Source organism: Myotis myotis, unplaced genomic scaffold (genome assembly GCF_014108235.1).
Source record: "Myotis myotis isolate mMyoMyo1 unplaced genomic scaffold, mMyoMyo1.p scaffold_m19_p_13, whole genome shotgun sequence".
Lineage (NCBI taxonomy): Eukaryota > Metazoa > Chordata > Mammalia > Chiroptera > Vespertilionidae > Myotis > Myotis myotis.
The window spans coordinates 49315645-49329083 of record NW_023416317.1 but is presented as its reverse complement, the minus strand read 5'-3'; the positions used below and the strand labels follow the sequence as shown (position 1 = coordinate 49329083).

Here is a 13439-nt window from a genome sequence, read left to right as displayed (position 1 = left end):
GCCCGTCCCTGCAGAGAGAAGCAGCTGCCCACACTTAGACTTGGAGCCGCTGCCCTATTGAGAACACAGCCTGGGTGTAGTTATTTTTTAGCGTTTTTCCAGGGTTTGTCCCTCCTGGTGCCATGACAGTGCTCCCGAAGACACAAGACCAGCCGTGCCTCCTCCCTGCTCCTGGTGGACTGTGTGACAGAACATGGCAGTGGTCAGGGGCAGGTGTAGAAGCCTTCCGTCTTGATGATCAAAGACAGGCAGATGAGACAGACGGGTGAGGCTTTGCCGGGCCACTTCCCACTGCGCTGCGTGGCTAAGCAGTTACAGAATAAAGGAAGGAGAGAAATACAGGGTGGGGCAAAAGCAGGTTTGCAGTATGAGTATGAGGAACAGTTTATTCTTGTATTATTACTTCCTCATGGTTATTTACTTGCATTACAACGGTAAGCAGTGTACATCACAAATGCAACAAAACAGTGACAGGCAAGGTCTCCCCAGGCGAGGCATTTATTAGAAATGTCTGGCCCTCGCAGGCCGAAGCCCCACCCCCAGATAAAGGAGAGCAGCATCTCCTGAAAGAAACTACGCCACTGGCCTTGCAAAGGCCATACCTGAGTCAGAGGCCTCATGAGTAGATGCCTGTTAACCTCTGCCCCCTCCCTCCCCTCACTGCCTCCAGGAGATACGGTTCCTGCTGTGGGAAGAACTAGGTTACTCATCAAAATAATGGCAAGACCTGGCTTGGCATGTGCCAGGGGACTGGAGGGGGAGCGGGTCCTGAGGGTGTCGGACCAGCGCCGTGGCTGGAAAGGGGGTCAGTGTCCCCACAAAGAGGCCTGAGCTTGTTCCTAATTCGCTGCTGGTAGCCCCCTGAAACCTGGACCTGGCAGTCACGTGGAGCCACGGAAAAGGCAACAACTCTTCTTCAATCTGTGAGAGAAGTGAGGTCACAGGGCAAACCTCTGCTCCCCAAATTGGAGAGACCAACAGGCAAATCAGAGACTCACACTTACCGGGACTGAAACCTCTGGGGCCAGAAGCAGGAAGGCAAACCTGAGCCACACCTGTGAGCTGCTGGAGGCTCGGTGCGCGAGAGTTAAAAGCTCCAGGGGAAGGGGAACCTGGGCATCAGGGGCCCCACACTTCTGTGTGTTTTATCTCCAGGAGCTCGGCCTGGTTCCCACAGTGAGTTTTGGAGAAACACTCCCCTGGTGCAGAGGGAGGGACAAAGGGGCCATTTGGGAAATACATCAGAGCACTGTTGTTTTTAACAAGGTCCCTTCAGGAGACACTTTGACCAGAGCCTTCTCAGGGACCTGGCTGCCCTGGAGGAAGGGAAATGCCCTTCTCCAGCCGTCCTGGCCTACCCCAGGGCCCACCCCAGGGCTGGAGGTGGGCGGCAGGGCGATCGGACTGAGAAGCAGTGACGTTCACCGCCAGAGGCACAGCCTCACTGGAAGACCTCATCGCAAGGCCAGGGACAGAGCAGAGGCAACCCTTGTTCAATCAAGGGCTGACCACCAGGCCAGCGAGGCCTGCACCGGAGGGCTTCCCTCAGGAGGGTCACGAGGCCAAGGCTGCAGGCCCTGTCGGGGGTTTTGACTCGGGCTGAGACCGCCCTTGCAATGCTCTTGGAGATTCGCACCCTGGACACTCTCACCTGTGAGGAGAGCGTGGGAAGTTCTGTGCCTCCCCGGCCTCCGCGCTCCGACTTGGGCCAGCGGAGCTGAGAGGAAACATCTGTGCAGGGCGGGGGTGGGGGGGTGGGGGCGGGGGGCGATGTTGGGCCAGAAGTTTTCGTGCTGTTTGGGCTGACGTGGGTGGGGTGGCCAGAGGGAGTTTTCTATAACTCAGACTTCCAACAGTTTGGAGGAAAAAAACAACAGGAACTTGAAAGCGAAAATGGGCCTTTTAGAGCTCTCTCCTGATTTCCCTGCCTCTGTGCTTGGTCAGGAAGATCATTCTTTGTGCAGGAAAATTGGTATATAAAGGAGGGGAGGGGTACGTTAGTGCAGGGACATTTCCCTGAGGGAGGGTCACTCATGAACATTAGCCCCAGGTCATCTCCAGGCCGAAGCTGCCCCTGCCTGCTGCCCCTCGGCTGGAGAGGCCTGGGGGATGGTGCCAGCACAGCGATCCTTCACACGGGAGGATGAAATCCACAGACTCTCCGGGGCTGTTGGTGAATCCATTGCGGGCGGCCACTGTGAGCTGCCATTTTTTAAAAAATATTTATATTTTATTGATTTTTTACAGAGAGGAAGGGAGAGGGATAGAGAGTTAGAAACATCAATGAGAAACACCGATCAGCTGCCTCCTGCACACCCCCTACTGGGAATGTGCCCGCAACCAAGGTACATGCCCTTGACCGGAATCGAACCTGGGACCCTTGAGTCCGCAGGTCGATGCTCTATCCACTGAGCCAAACCGGTTAGGTCTGCAAGCTGCCATTTTGATGCTCAAACCCCTGACTTCAGCCCTTGGACCCAAATCCAAGCTGGTTCTGTGTCCTGCTGGCACGTCCCCCTCTTCCTTAAGCACTTCATCCTAACGAACACCCCTAATGCACATCCCTAATGCAGCATCACTGTTCTGGAACCACCCTGCGTACTTTAAATACTGGTGCTGCTCCCAACATCTGAGCAGCTTGGGTAAGTCCTTCAACCTCACTGAGCCTCAGTTTCTGCAACTGTAAAATGGGGAGATGGCAGGACTTCCCTCCTGTTGCTGTTGGGAAGCCTCTCTGAGCGAATTCCAGGGAAGGGCGTGACTCCGCACCTGCCCTGGGTGTGAGCTCTGAACACTATCGTGTGTTTTTCAGAATCCTGGAAAATATTTTAGAAGGCAGGGCCGGAATGCCGGGGGCTGTTCCCTGGGAGGCGAGGCTCTGCAGCTCCCAGCCTTCCCCCTTTGCAGGCGTTCTGTTTTGTTTTGCTTGGGTGCGCCCACAGCCAAGTCTGGGAGGGTTTCCTGGACAGAGGTCCTCGCCGCAGCTGCTGAAGCCGTGCAGCCCTGGTCACAGCGCCACTGCTCTCCGACCCAGGCGCACTGCAGGCGGCGGCAGCATGGAGCTTTGGGGGGCCTACCTGCTCCTCTGCCTCTTCTCCCTCCTGACCCAGGTCACCGCCGAGCCACCGTCCCCCAAGGTCAAGAAGGCTGCAAACGCCAAGAAAGGTAAGGAGGGGGACAGGGCACCTCTCCATCTTCCGGGGAGCTGGTCGCCCTCTCCTTCGCTGGGTCCTTGGGCTCATTTTCCTTCTGGATGAGTCCAGAGAACGCTAGTGAAGTCCCCCTGGGGCCTGGGAGTGCTCTCCATAGCAGGGGCGGCTGCCAGAAAGAACTGACTCTCACAGTCAGAAAGAACCTTCCAGATCATCAGAACTGACATCCACTCCTCTCTCCCTCAATGTTTTAAAGAAATCAAACTTTTTGCTCAGCCGTCTGGAGATGCTCAGCCCTCACCGGAGAGAGCCAATGGCTCTGCTTTGCAAGCTCCGAACCTCAGGTTTCTCAGCTCTGAAGTGGGGACCTGGCCTTTGCCCCAAGGGTTGTCATGAGGATCTGATGATACAAAGCTTATAAAGTGCCTGGCACATAGGATATACTTGATGCAGAAGGAGAGCAGGAATAAGTTAATTCTTGGTTCCATAGCGTATCCCAGCCTTGAAACTCAAACCAGGACACCAGAAGCAGCTTGTCTCCCTCTGTTGCCCTTGGGGCTTGGGGTGTCTTTGGGTCACCTTGGCTGCGGCAAGGCCTGCCCTGGGAGCCTTGCCCGCAGTGAAGTCACTTGGAGCTGTGTTGAGACAACACCAGTGAAGTGCCATGGCAATGGACGGGGCTGTCACCCCCACAGGGCTCAGAGGCGGGGAGAGTTCCAGGCGCGCCAGGTCTGAGAGCACAGAAAACAAGAAGCAGGGAGGGGCGTGTGGGCACCCTCAGGCCCCCCTCGGAGCCTCCTCTGTCCGTGGCCAGTGGCCAGTGGCCGTGGATAGTGGCGTATGTACGTAAAGGTACATCTGGATTAGAGAGACCCACGGGGGGGGGGGGGGGGGGGGTGACAGACAGAACAGGACAAGCTGATGGAAATAATCTCAAGGTTCCATTTATAAAACGAGCAAAGAAAAGTTCAAAATGGAATGGATGGTGTGCTGGCCTTTGTTTTGAAAAAGGAATTTATAGGAAAAATCCTATTGTGCATGTGTAGAATTTTTCTGGAAGCCTTTGTAAGAGTAACAGTGATTACCTCGGGGAAGGAAAGCTGGTCGGTCAGCCAGAGGCGAGGCTCACAGGGAGGCTCAGGCAGCGGGAACTCCAGGGGCCACGTGGCCACATCTGGCCCAGGAGCTCAGGTCGGCAGGATGGCCTCACAGGGGTCACAGGTCCTTAGCCTGGAGCTGGAGGACAACCATTTCAATCACACATCCCGACTCTGAGCCTCAGAGACAGCGTTGGGGCGAGGGTCTCCTGACCCCGAGCGGTAGGGACCCCTCCTCCCACACCGTCCTCAGGTGGAGCACTGTTAGCACCTTCTCCTGGGCCGGTCCCTGGAGCGTGCCTTGCACACACACACACATTACAGAAAGGCACCCACCCAGTGTGTGTGATCTGACACAGCACAACCAAGGGCAAGGCTTAGGCCTGGATTCGCGCCCCCGTGTGTCCCCTGAGCTGAGTGCCCTTGTGTAGCGCCCAACTTGTGCCACCTCACGTGGCACCCTGTGCTGGTGCGCCATGTGACCGGGGACAGAGCTGCTGCGGACTGGCTGAGGCAGAGCCCCGGGTGAGGCACACACACTCGCCAGGCTCCTTCCCCAGCCCCAAACCCGCCCTCTTTGGCCTTGCTCATCTGGGTGTCACTTTCCTCATATCTCATAAGTTGCAACACAAATTTCTGTGCACACAAGGGTGGTTTTGCTTGCATCTGTTTCCTGCCATTCCCCTGCCAAGGCATCTTACGGATAGACAGAGGCTCTGGCCTCACCCCTCATGACTGTGGACTTCATGTAGGCCCAGCCAAATGGACCATGGAAGCCCTTTCCCACCCCCACCCCAAGCTGAGCGCAGCTTTCTTAAAGTCCCTGGGATTTCAGGAAGACGGGTCCACCCACAGAGCTCTCAACTTACACACACGGAGCAGGACCTCTCGCTCACCAGCTCCCTGCAGGGCCTGGGGCTCATGTTAGGAGTCTGTGCTGTCAGAGGCCGGGAAAGTCAAGCTCAGAGCCATGTGGCCTGCGTTCAGGCCGCCCTGCCAGCTGCTGGCTCTGCCATCTTGGGCGAGTTGCTTCAGTCTGGCCTCAGTTTGCTGTCCGTGAAGCGGTGGTGCAGAAACATTGCCCAGCTCACAGGGCTGATGGCAAGCCCAGCACTGTTCACACGCTTTATTTCTCCTAGTCTCTAGTTTTCTGGGGAGTCCTCTCAGGTGGGGCTGCTACTTCCCATTTTACAGATGAGGGAACTGAATTCAGAGAGGCCAAGCACTGAATTCATGCTCCAGGTCACGCGCATCCCTGTGACCTCTGAGGCCACACGCACCCTTACCTGTGCCACCACACTCAGTCCCGGGCTGGATCTGTGTCTTATTCCTCCTGCCTGGAGAGGGGAACCTGGGAGGTCTCAAGGGCTCCAGCCCTGCTTCCTGTGCTCCGTTCTCTTCGGAGCTGGGAGGGGGGCTGGATGGTTGGGGGTCATGGAAGACTCTGCCTGCACCCCCAGCCCAGCCCCTGCCAATCCCAACACCACAGGAACCCCAGCAATGTCCCTGAGCAAACGCCACACAGGTCTCACCTCAGGAAGAGCAAGTGACAGGTGCCCCTGGCAGAGGCAAATCCTGAGCGAATACTTACACTGCCACCAGCAGACAGACAAAGCATACACCCAGAGGTCAGGTCGAGGGAGTCCTTTCCCCTTGTCCCTGATGGTTGGTAGACGGAGTCTCCCCCGTCCCTCTGCCCTGCCGATCCCTACTGCCTTCCTCCCACGTGCATCATCATCTCCACGCCCTCCTGACTCCCTCCTAGATGTTGTGAGCCCGAAGATGCTTGAGGAGCTCAAGAGCCAGCTGGAGAGCCTGGCCCAGGAGGTGGCCCTGCTGAAGGAGCAGCAGGCCCTGCAGACAGGTGAGTGTGGTGGCGGCCTTTCTGGGCAGCGGTGGGCCAGAGAGAAGGGCTCAGGCAGGCAGGCAGGCAGCTGTGCGCCCGAGACCTCCAGCCAGCACCCCGCTGGCTCCGTTGGTCCAGCCCCATAGGCCAGGGCACCTGGTGCTCAGAGGCCCCCTGGTGTGTCCCCAATGGACAAAAGCTCTCCCACAGAATCCATCATCACCCCCCGGAAGCGGGACCCCTGCAGCGCTCTGTGGAGCAGAGGTGGCACCACCCTAACCAGTCCCGGGAGACCCTCCACTCAGCCAGGCCCTGCAGGCGTGGGGGGGCGTCGGCTTCACCCCCTGTGTGTTAGCAGCTTTGCTGACGCTGTCACTCTTTTTTGTTTTTTAATATGTTTTTATTGATTTCAGAGAGGAAGGGAGAGGGAAGAGAAAGATAGAAACATCAATGATCAGAACCATTGATTGGCTGCCTCCTGCACGCCCCACACTGGAGATCGAGCCTGCAACCCAGGCATGTGCCCTGACAGAGAATTGAACCAGTGACCTCCTGGTTCATGGGTCGACACTCAACTACTGAGCCACACCGGCCAGGCCATCGACTCATTCTTCACAGAAAACCCACGCAATGGGCCTATTGTTATAACCCCACCTCCATTTTCTACCCAGCAGCTGAGTCCCCTCCCCTGCTGCCTCCTCAGAAACCTCCAAATCCTTCTCACTGGGCAGTTTTCACACATCCTCTCCCTCTCAGATCTTTTCTTTCAGCATCCACACTGCCATCCTTCTGTCCCTCTGCTGTGCCACACTCTGTCCCTCTACCACAGGGCCTTTGCACATGCTGTTCTGGCGGCCTGAACTTCTCTGCCAAGAGCCACGTAATAAATACCTCCAGCATCACCATCTCAAAGTCTCTAATCTCTCTTCTCAATCAGGCTCCTCAGTTAAAAGCTCTCACAGAATGATGTTCTTTCCTTTATCTCATTTATGGCAATTTGTAATGTTATATTCATGTGTTGATTTATGTCTACACTATGAGCCCCAGGGACATAGCAGCCAAGTTTGCTTCTGGTTGCCCTTGTCTCTCCCGCCACCCTGCCCAGCACAGTGCCTGCCACATATCAACACTCCGTAAATCTCTGCTAAGGGAGGACAAACACAGGACTCTGGACAACCTGCTTAACCTGGCCGGTGGGGAAAGGGGGGCTCTAGGAAGGAAATGTCTACCATGTTTTGGCTTCAAGTAATAGAAAACCTAAGAGTAGCTTAAACAACAAGAGAATCTGGAAGTAGCTCGTTCCTGCACTGGAGACAGACAAGGAGGGGGACGTGGGAAGGGGTGCTGGCTGGATCAGCCACAGTGTCTGCATGAGCACAGTGCCACCCTGGGCCTCATTTCCTCACTGTAAAGTGGATGGGGTGGGGATGTAGGCGCAGGAAAGCTCCAAGGTCTCTGTCATGTCTAAGCTTTGTGCTTGTGCAAAGTCCTGATAACCCAGACGCCACATTCCCCTGAGGTGAGGGCAGGTGGTGGGGACTTCCCCGCACAAAGCCCTTGGCACGTGGGAATCCCAAGTGCCCCTCTTCTCCGCCGAGTCCCAGGCGGTCACGGTCTCTGGGCCTCCTTGGGGACCTTCTCCCTCTCACCGTCCTTTCCACCACCACCACCTGCAGATCACCTTGTCTGTAGCCCACCCAAAGCATACCGCTCTGTTGACCTAGCCAGAGTTGAGGGGTTAGGGGAGCAACCCTCCTCCTGGCATCTGCCCCTTTTCTCCGCCCCGCCCCCCCACAATCAGCAACCACATGTGAGGTCCCCATTCAGCCAGCCTCTGCCAGACACTCGGAGGCAGAGGTGACCTTGCCAGGGCCCTGCTCCCAGAAGCCTCCATACATTCACGCAGCGCACTCACTGGAACCCTTCCAGGAGGAGGAGGGAGATACAGAGGGGCTGCCAGCAGAGGGCGCCGCAGGAGCAAAGGGCTGATGGCCAGCCCAGCACTGCTCTCAGGCTTTGTCTTCGTCTAGTTTTCGGCATGAACCCAGGGGGTCACGACTAGGGCCCAGCCACAGAACATTAGCGGGGACGGTCAGTGGGCGCTCCGGCTCGGGGACCCGGGTCCTTGGTGACGGCCCTCTCTCCCCTCCCAGTCTGCCTGAAGGGCACCAAGGTGCACATGAAGTGCTTCCTGGCCTTCGCCCAGGCCAAGACCTTCCACGAGGCCAGCGAGGACTGCATCTCGCGCGGGGGCACGCTGGGCACCCCGCAGACGGGCTCGGAGAACGACGCGATGTTCGAGTACCTGCGGCAGAGCGTGGGCAGCGAGGCCGAGATCTGGCTGGGCCTCAACGACATGGCAGCGGAGGGCGACTGGGTGGACATGACCGGCGGCCGCATCGCCTACAAGAACTGGGAGACGGAGATCACGGCGCAGCCGGACGGGGGCAAGGCCGAGAACTGCGCCACCCTGGCCGGCGCGGCCAACGGCAAGTGGTTCGACAAGCGATGCCGCGACAAGCTGCCCTACATCTGCCAGTTCGCCATCGTGTAGCCTGGGGACCCCGAGGGGGGGTTGGGGGGCGGGATTGTGGGGGCCACAGAGGGCTGTGGGGACCTTCCAGCCTCGGGCCCCTGCTCGCAGATGCCCTGCAGTGCTTGGAGCCTATTTTGCAAATAAAGTCGGTGCAGCTTTTGGAGAGTCGCTGGGTCCGTCCGGGGTGCGGGGTGCGGGGTGCTGGGGCGGGGCGTGTGAAGGCGGCTGGACACGCGAGTGGATGCTGGAGAGGAGGGCTTCAGGGAAGGAGGAGGAAGAGAACCCTGGCGGCTGCTGCCTTTTTTTAAAAAAAAACAAAAAAACTTTTTTCATATCATTTCCTACATACAGAAAAGTTGCAGCCATTCCTGTGTGCCCTTCAATTCGATTCTCCAGACATTAACATTTCCCCTTATTCTCTTTACCCTTTTATTTTTTCTGAACCATTGGGCAGTACATTGCAGGCGTGATGTTCCCTACCCCCGAATATTTGAGTGTGTTCCGGAAAGCAAGGACATTTTCTTGCATCTGTTGTCAAGGTGGGGAATGACATCTAAGTTGCAGCCAGCGTTCAGATCCCCAGGCCTCTCTCTGAACTCTGCTTCTCCGTGTTGGACTCCAGCATCCCCTCTCCAACCTCAGGGCGGGGAGACCCCCACACTCCCTTTCTGGGGTGTACTTATATGCTGAGTCCTGCTGGGGGTGGGGGTGGGCGGGAGCAGAGGCTGCCACGGTGGGATCAGCACCCCCCTCCTTGCCTGGCACACTGAGGGGCGGGGGGGGGGGGGTGTTTTCAGAAGCCAAATATGACCATTGCCAGGGTTGCCCGATGGGTGTGTCCCTGTTCTTCCCACTCCTCACAGAAGTCCCCAAGTTAACAAAAGCAGCTGCCACTCATTGAGCCACCATATCGCAGGCAATTTAAGTATGTCATCTTATTTAATCTTACCCACTCAGGACAAGATGTCTTATTATCCCCATCCCCTAGAGAAGGACGTTGAGGCTCAAGGAAGTTAGTGACTTCCTTTGGTCACATAGCTCATAAGTAGCACAGCCAGGATTGAACCCAGGGCTGATGACAAGGGCCTTGGCCTTCCTACCATCACTCTAATGCTTGCTTCATGTCCTGGAATGTTCCTGAGATAAAAGAGACGTGGCCTAGTGATCCCTAGAGGCTATTGGCCAGCTCTTGGCCTGACCTGGCCCTTCCCGTCCCGTAGGCTCAGCTCTAATGACATCTCCTACGGGAAGCCTTCCTTATCCTACTGGCCCCGGCACTGGCCACTGTCTGGACTTCTCTAGCACCTTGTTCGGCGTGGTTGTCTTTTGGAGTGTCTCGCCTTCGGTAATAAATTGGTGACAGTGTGATTTATCCATGGTAGTGGGTGGGCCGGCTGAGGCAGCATACTTCTGGCAGGTCTGCTTGGCATTGTCACAGAAAGAGTCTCACGTAATTGCTCAATTATGGGAAGAGGTAATGAGGTCCATTTTAGGTGTAGAAACTCAGGCTCAGAAGGGTGATGTGACTCGTTCAAGAAGGCCCAGCAAAGAGGCAACGCTGACACTCAGATCTAGGTCTAGAAACTGAGCCTTCCGCTCTTTTTAGCACATGCAGCCATCGACCAGGAAGTAGGTGGCCAGAGGTTCCCAAGGTTCCTGAGGTGGGTGGCTGCAGGCAAGAGTGTGGGGACACGGCACTGGGACGCCCGGTTGGCCAAACAGCGAGAATTACTCACTTCTAGCAGCAGGTGGCAGTACGGGCAAGAGAATGGTTACCCATCTTGGATCAGCCGCCAGCTCTTACATTTGGGACACCTGTGGACTTTGAGCTGGGGTACGCCTGTCCTGGGATTTTTATTTTAAATTTCGATGTTTTGTTCACCACGGATTTTTTTTGCATTAATTTTTATTTTTACAAATATCTCATTCAAGCATTATGTATCATGATTACTGAGGTGGTTTTTTTTTTTTTTTGGTGCTTCCTTCAATTTTGTACCCCAGGTGAGTGCGTCACTCACTTCACTAGTCCCGGCCCTGGCTCAGAGGCACAAAATTAGGAGAATTTTCCAGGGTGTATATGAACAATGATAAGGAATCAGTTTCTAGATCGTCATCTTCTGTGTTGCTCCACTAGGTTGAGGCCTCTTTCACAATCGCCTTTCCCTCTTTGCCTTGGTGTGTTGCCTTCGCAACAATTTGAAATATTGGTGTAGGTGTCAAAGAAGCAGAGACTGGGGGAACACTCCTTTTGCAAGGGTTCCAATAGAGGGCACTTTGACCTGTCCCCGAGGAGGTCAAGTGTTAAGAGATGTCACTCTTCAGTCCCACCAACTTATCTGATCAACGTTTCTCAACATTTACAGCTCTAAAAGTGAAAACTTGAATTATTGATGCAGAACTCTGCTTCATTTTATGATGTATGAACCAATTAAAAAAGAAAAATCCATGTTTATAAAAATAGACACTAGACCTGTGATGTTTTGCTCAGCTGTGTGCTAACAGTGAATGGGTTGAGAGGATGCTGGCAAAATGTTTGAAGAGCACTGGCCTAAACCCTTCCTCTGAGAACAATGTATTTGAAAGGTGAGTAGCTCTCGCCCTGGCCGGGTAGCTCAGTTGGTTGGAGCATCGCCGGATACATCAAAGCTGTGAGTTCGATCCTCAATCAGGGCACATACAAGAATCAACCAATGAATGCATAAATAAGTAGAACAACAAATCTCTCTTTCTCTCTCTCTCTCTCTCCCCCCCCCCCCATCAATAAAAATAAAGCCACACAAAGAAAGAAGATGTCCCTCCACTGATGTGTCCTTGATGCCTTAAACCTCCTCAGTGGTTCTCAACCTTCTGGCCCTTTAAATACAGTTCCTCATGTTGTGACCCAACCATAAAATTATTTTCGTTGCTACTTCATAACTGTAATGTTGCTACTGTTATGAATAGTCATGTAAATATCTGATATGCAGGGTGGTCTTAGGTGACCCCTGTGAAAGGGTCATTCGACCGCCAAAGGGGTCGTGACCCACAGGTTGAGAACCGCTGCTTTAGGCATTTTCTTCCTTTGATTTTGGCTTTGCTAAGAGAACATGGAGATATTAATAAAATGAGCAATGTGTATGCTCCCAATGTGTGCTGGACCAGACCCAGAAGGCCCTTACCTTGTCCTGACAATAACCCAGAAATTATCTCATTTAATACTCATAATAACCTAAGAGACAGGGATTACTAAACCGATTTTATAATGGAGGACGCGGTAGAGAGAGGTTAATTTTTCAAAGAACACCCATCGATGGGGCTGGAATTCCATCATAGGTCTGTTGAGTTCCAAAGCCCATATCCCATCTGTTATATACATTAAATCCTTGAAGCTTGAAAGTTTCCAGATGCTTCCTGATGTGTGAAAGGTTTGTAAAAGGGAGTTGCTAGTGGTGTGTATTGGTGTGTATAGTACTTGTGATTGGTGGCAGGGGCTCCTGTAAAAACACATTTTTTCCTTCCAGATTTTCTAGGGCCATTTCTGAAGCCTGATGCTAGGTTCTGTGTCGCCTGCCTTTCATGGGTGACTCATTTATGAGCATCGTTTATGAATCTTTCAAGCTAAAAATCATGGCACAGCCTACAAAACAACGAACCAGTTTCCCCACTAGAATGCACTGGCGCGTCATGCAATGTGAGGGCACAGCCAGCGAGAAACATCTCCAAGGTCAATGCCCTCTTCAGGCGAAAGAACTGAGGCGCACAGGGAGGCTGAGTGGCCAGTGAGGGGAAGCAGAGTTTGCCAAAACATGCCTCTTGGGAACATGGGTTATTTTAAGCTGTTTTTTTAAAAATATATTTTATTATTTACAGAATGGAAGAGAGAGGGATAGAGAGTCAGAAACATCGATGAGAGAGAAACATCAATCAGCTCCTGCACACTCCCCACTGGGGATGTGCCCGCAACCAAGGTACATGCCCTTGACCGGAATCAAACCTGGGACCCTTCAGTCCGCAGGCCGATGCTCTATCCACTGAGCCAAACCGGTTAGGGCTGTTTTAAGCTGGTTTTTTTTTTAAAGGCTCTCCCCACGCTTCAAGGAATTCATCTAGAAAAACCTGCCTAAAGAAAGGGAGCATCACCTTAGCATCAAAATATGACCTAAGTGTAGCAGACGGGGAAGAATCTAGAAGGGCTCCCCTCTGTGTCCCGCTGGTGTGCCAGATGCTTGCTCTCGCTCTTCTACCTGTGAACTGCCCACCTTCCTCTGCAGTCCCAGACCCTGGCCTCCCTCTTAGTCCAGAATGTTATATACAGGCCTCAGCTGCCCCATTTGTCCTGGAGTCCCATATTCTCAGGGAACTCACCTACATACCTATGTAAGGAACTCTCCCCATTGATATTAAGTTTGTCCTGCAAGGTTTCGGCTTGCACAGTTGTTTTTCAAGTCCCCAAACGACTGTGACTGTAGAGAGCGGCTACAGTGTTTGGACAGGTTCAAGCCTCGGACTAATGAGAGGGCACGGTCCTCTCGTGGCAAAGCCACGTGCAAGTAAGTCCTCGCTTGGAGGGCAAAGCCCTCCCAGCACAATTGCAGCCAAAGGCTACGGCTGTAAGCTTGACCTTATGGTCCGAACCTGTAGCCCCAGGTGCCTGAATGACGTGGTCTTGATAGATTTCAGGTGCATGTAATTGAGTAGGTTCGAAACCCGCAAGAAGGTTGTAAACATCTTAACCACGCCCTTACTTTGCCTCGTGGAAACTGGCTATAAAATAAAGACTCGGCTTGTAGTGCGTGGCGCTGTCTCTCCATCAGAGGAGGCAGTGTCCC

General features: G+C 54.2%; 1 protein-coding gene across 1 annotated transcript; it reads left to right on the top strand.

Moving 5' to 3' along the window:
• The first annotated feature begins 2920 nt into the window (after positions 1-2920).
• On the top strand, positions 2921-8794 carry CLEC3B (C-type lectin domain family 3 member B). The gene is made up of 3 exons (XM_036333095.1): positions 2921-3165; positions 6015-6113; positions 8249-8794. The coding sequence occupies exons 1-3, from the start codon at positions 3057-3059 to the stop codon at positions 8647-8649; spliced, it is 609 nt and encodes a 202-aa protein (XP_036188988.1). The 5' UTR covers positions 2921-3056; the 3' UTR covers positions 8650-8794.
• The last annotated feature ends 4645 nt before the right edge of the window (positions 8795-13439 follow it).

Excerpts from the sequence above, each read along its gene's own strand:
- CLEC3B (XM_036333095.1), top strand. The coding sequence starts at position 3,057 with ATGGAGCTTTGGGGGGCCTACCTGCTCCTCTGCCTCTTCTCCCTCCTG. Across the intron at positions 3,166-6,014 it reads GGCTGCAAACGCCAAGAAAG|ATGTTGTGAGCCCGAAGATG; the intron begins GTAAGGAGGGGG and ends ACTCCCTCCTAG. Across the intron at positions 6,114-8,248 it reads GCAGCAGGCCCTGCAGACAG|TCTGCCTGAAGGGCACCAAG; the intron begins GTGAGTGTGGTG and ends CTCCCCTCCCAG.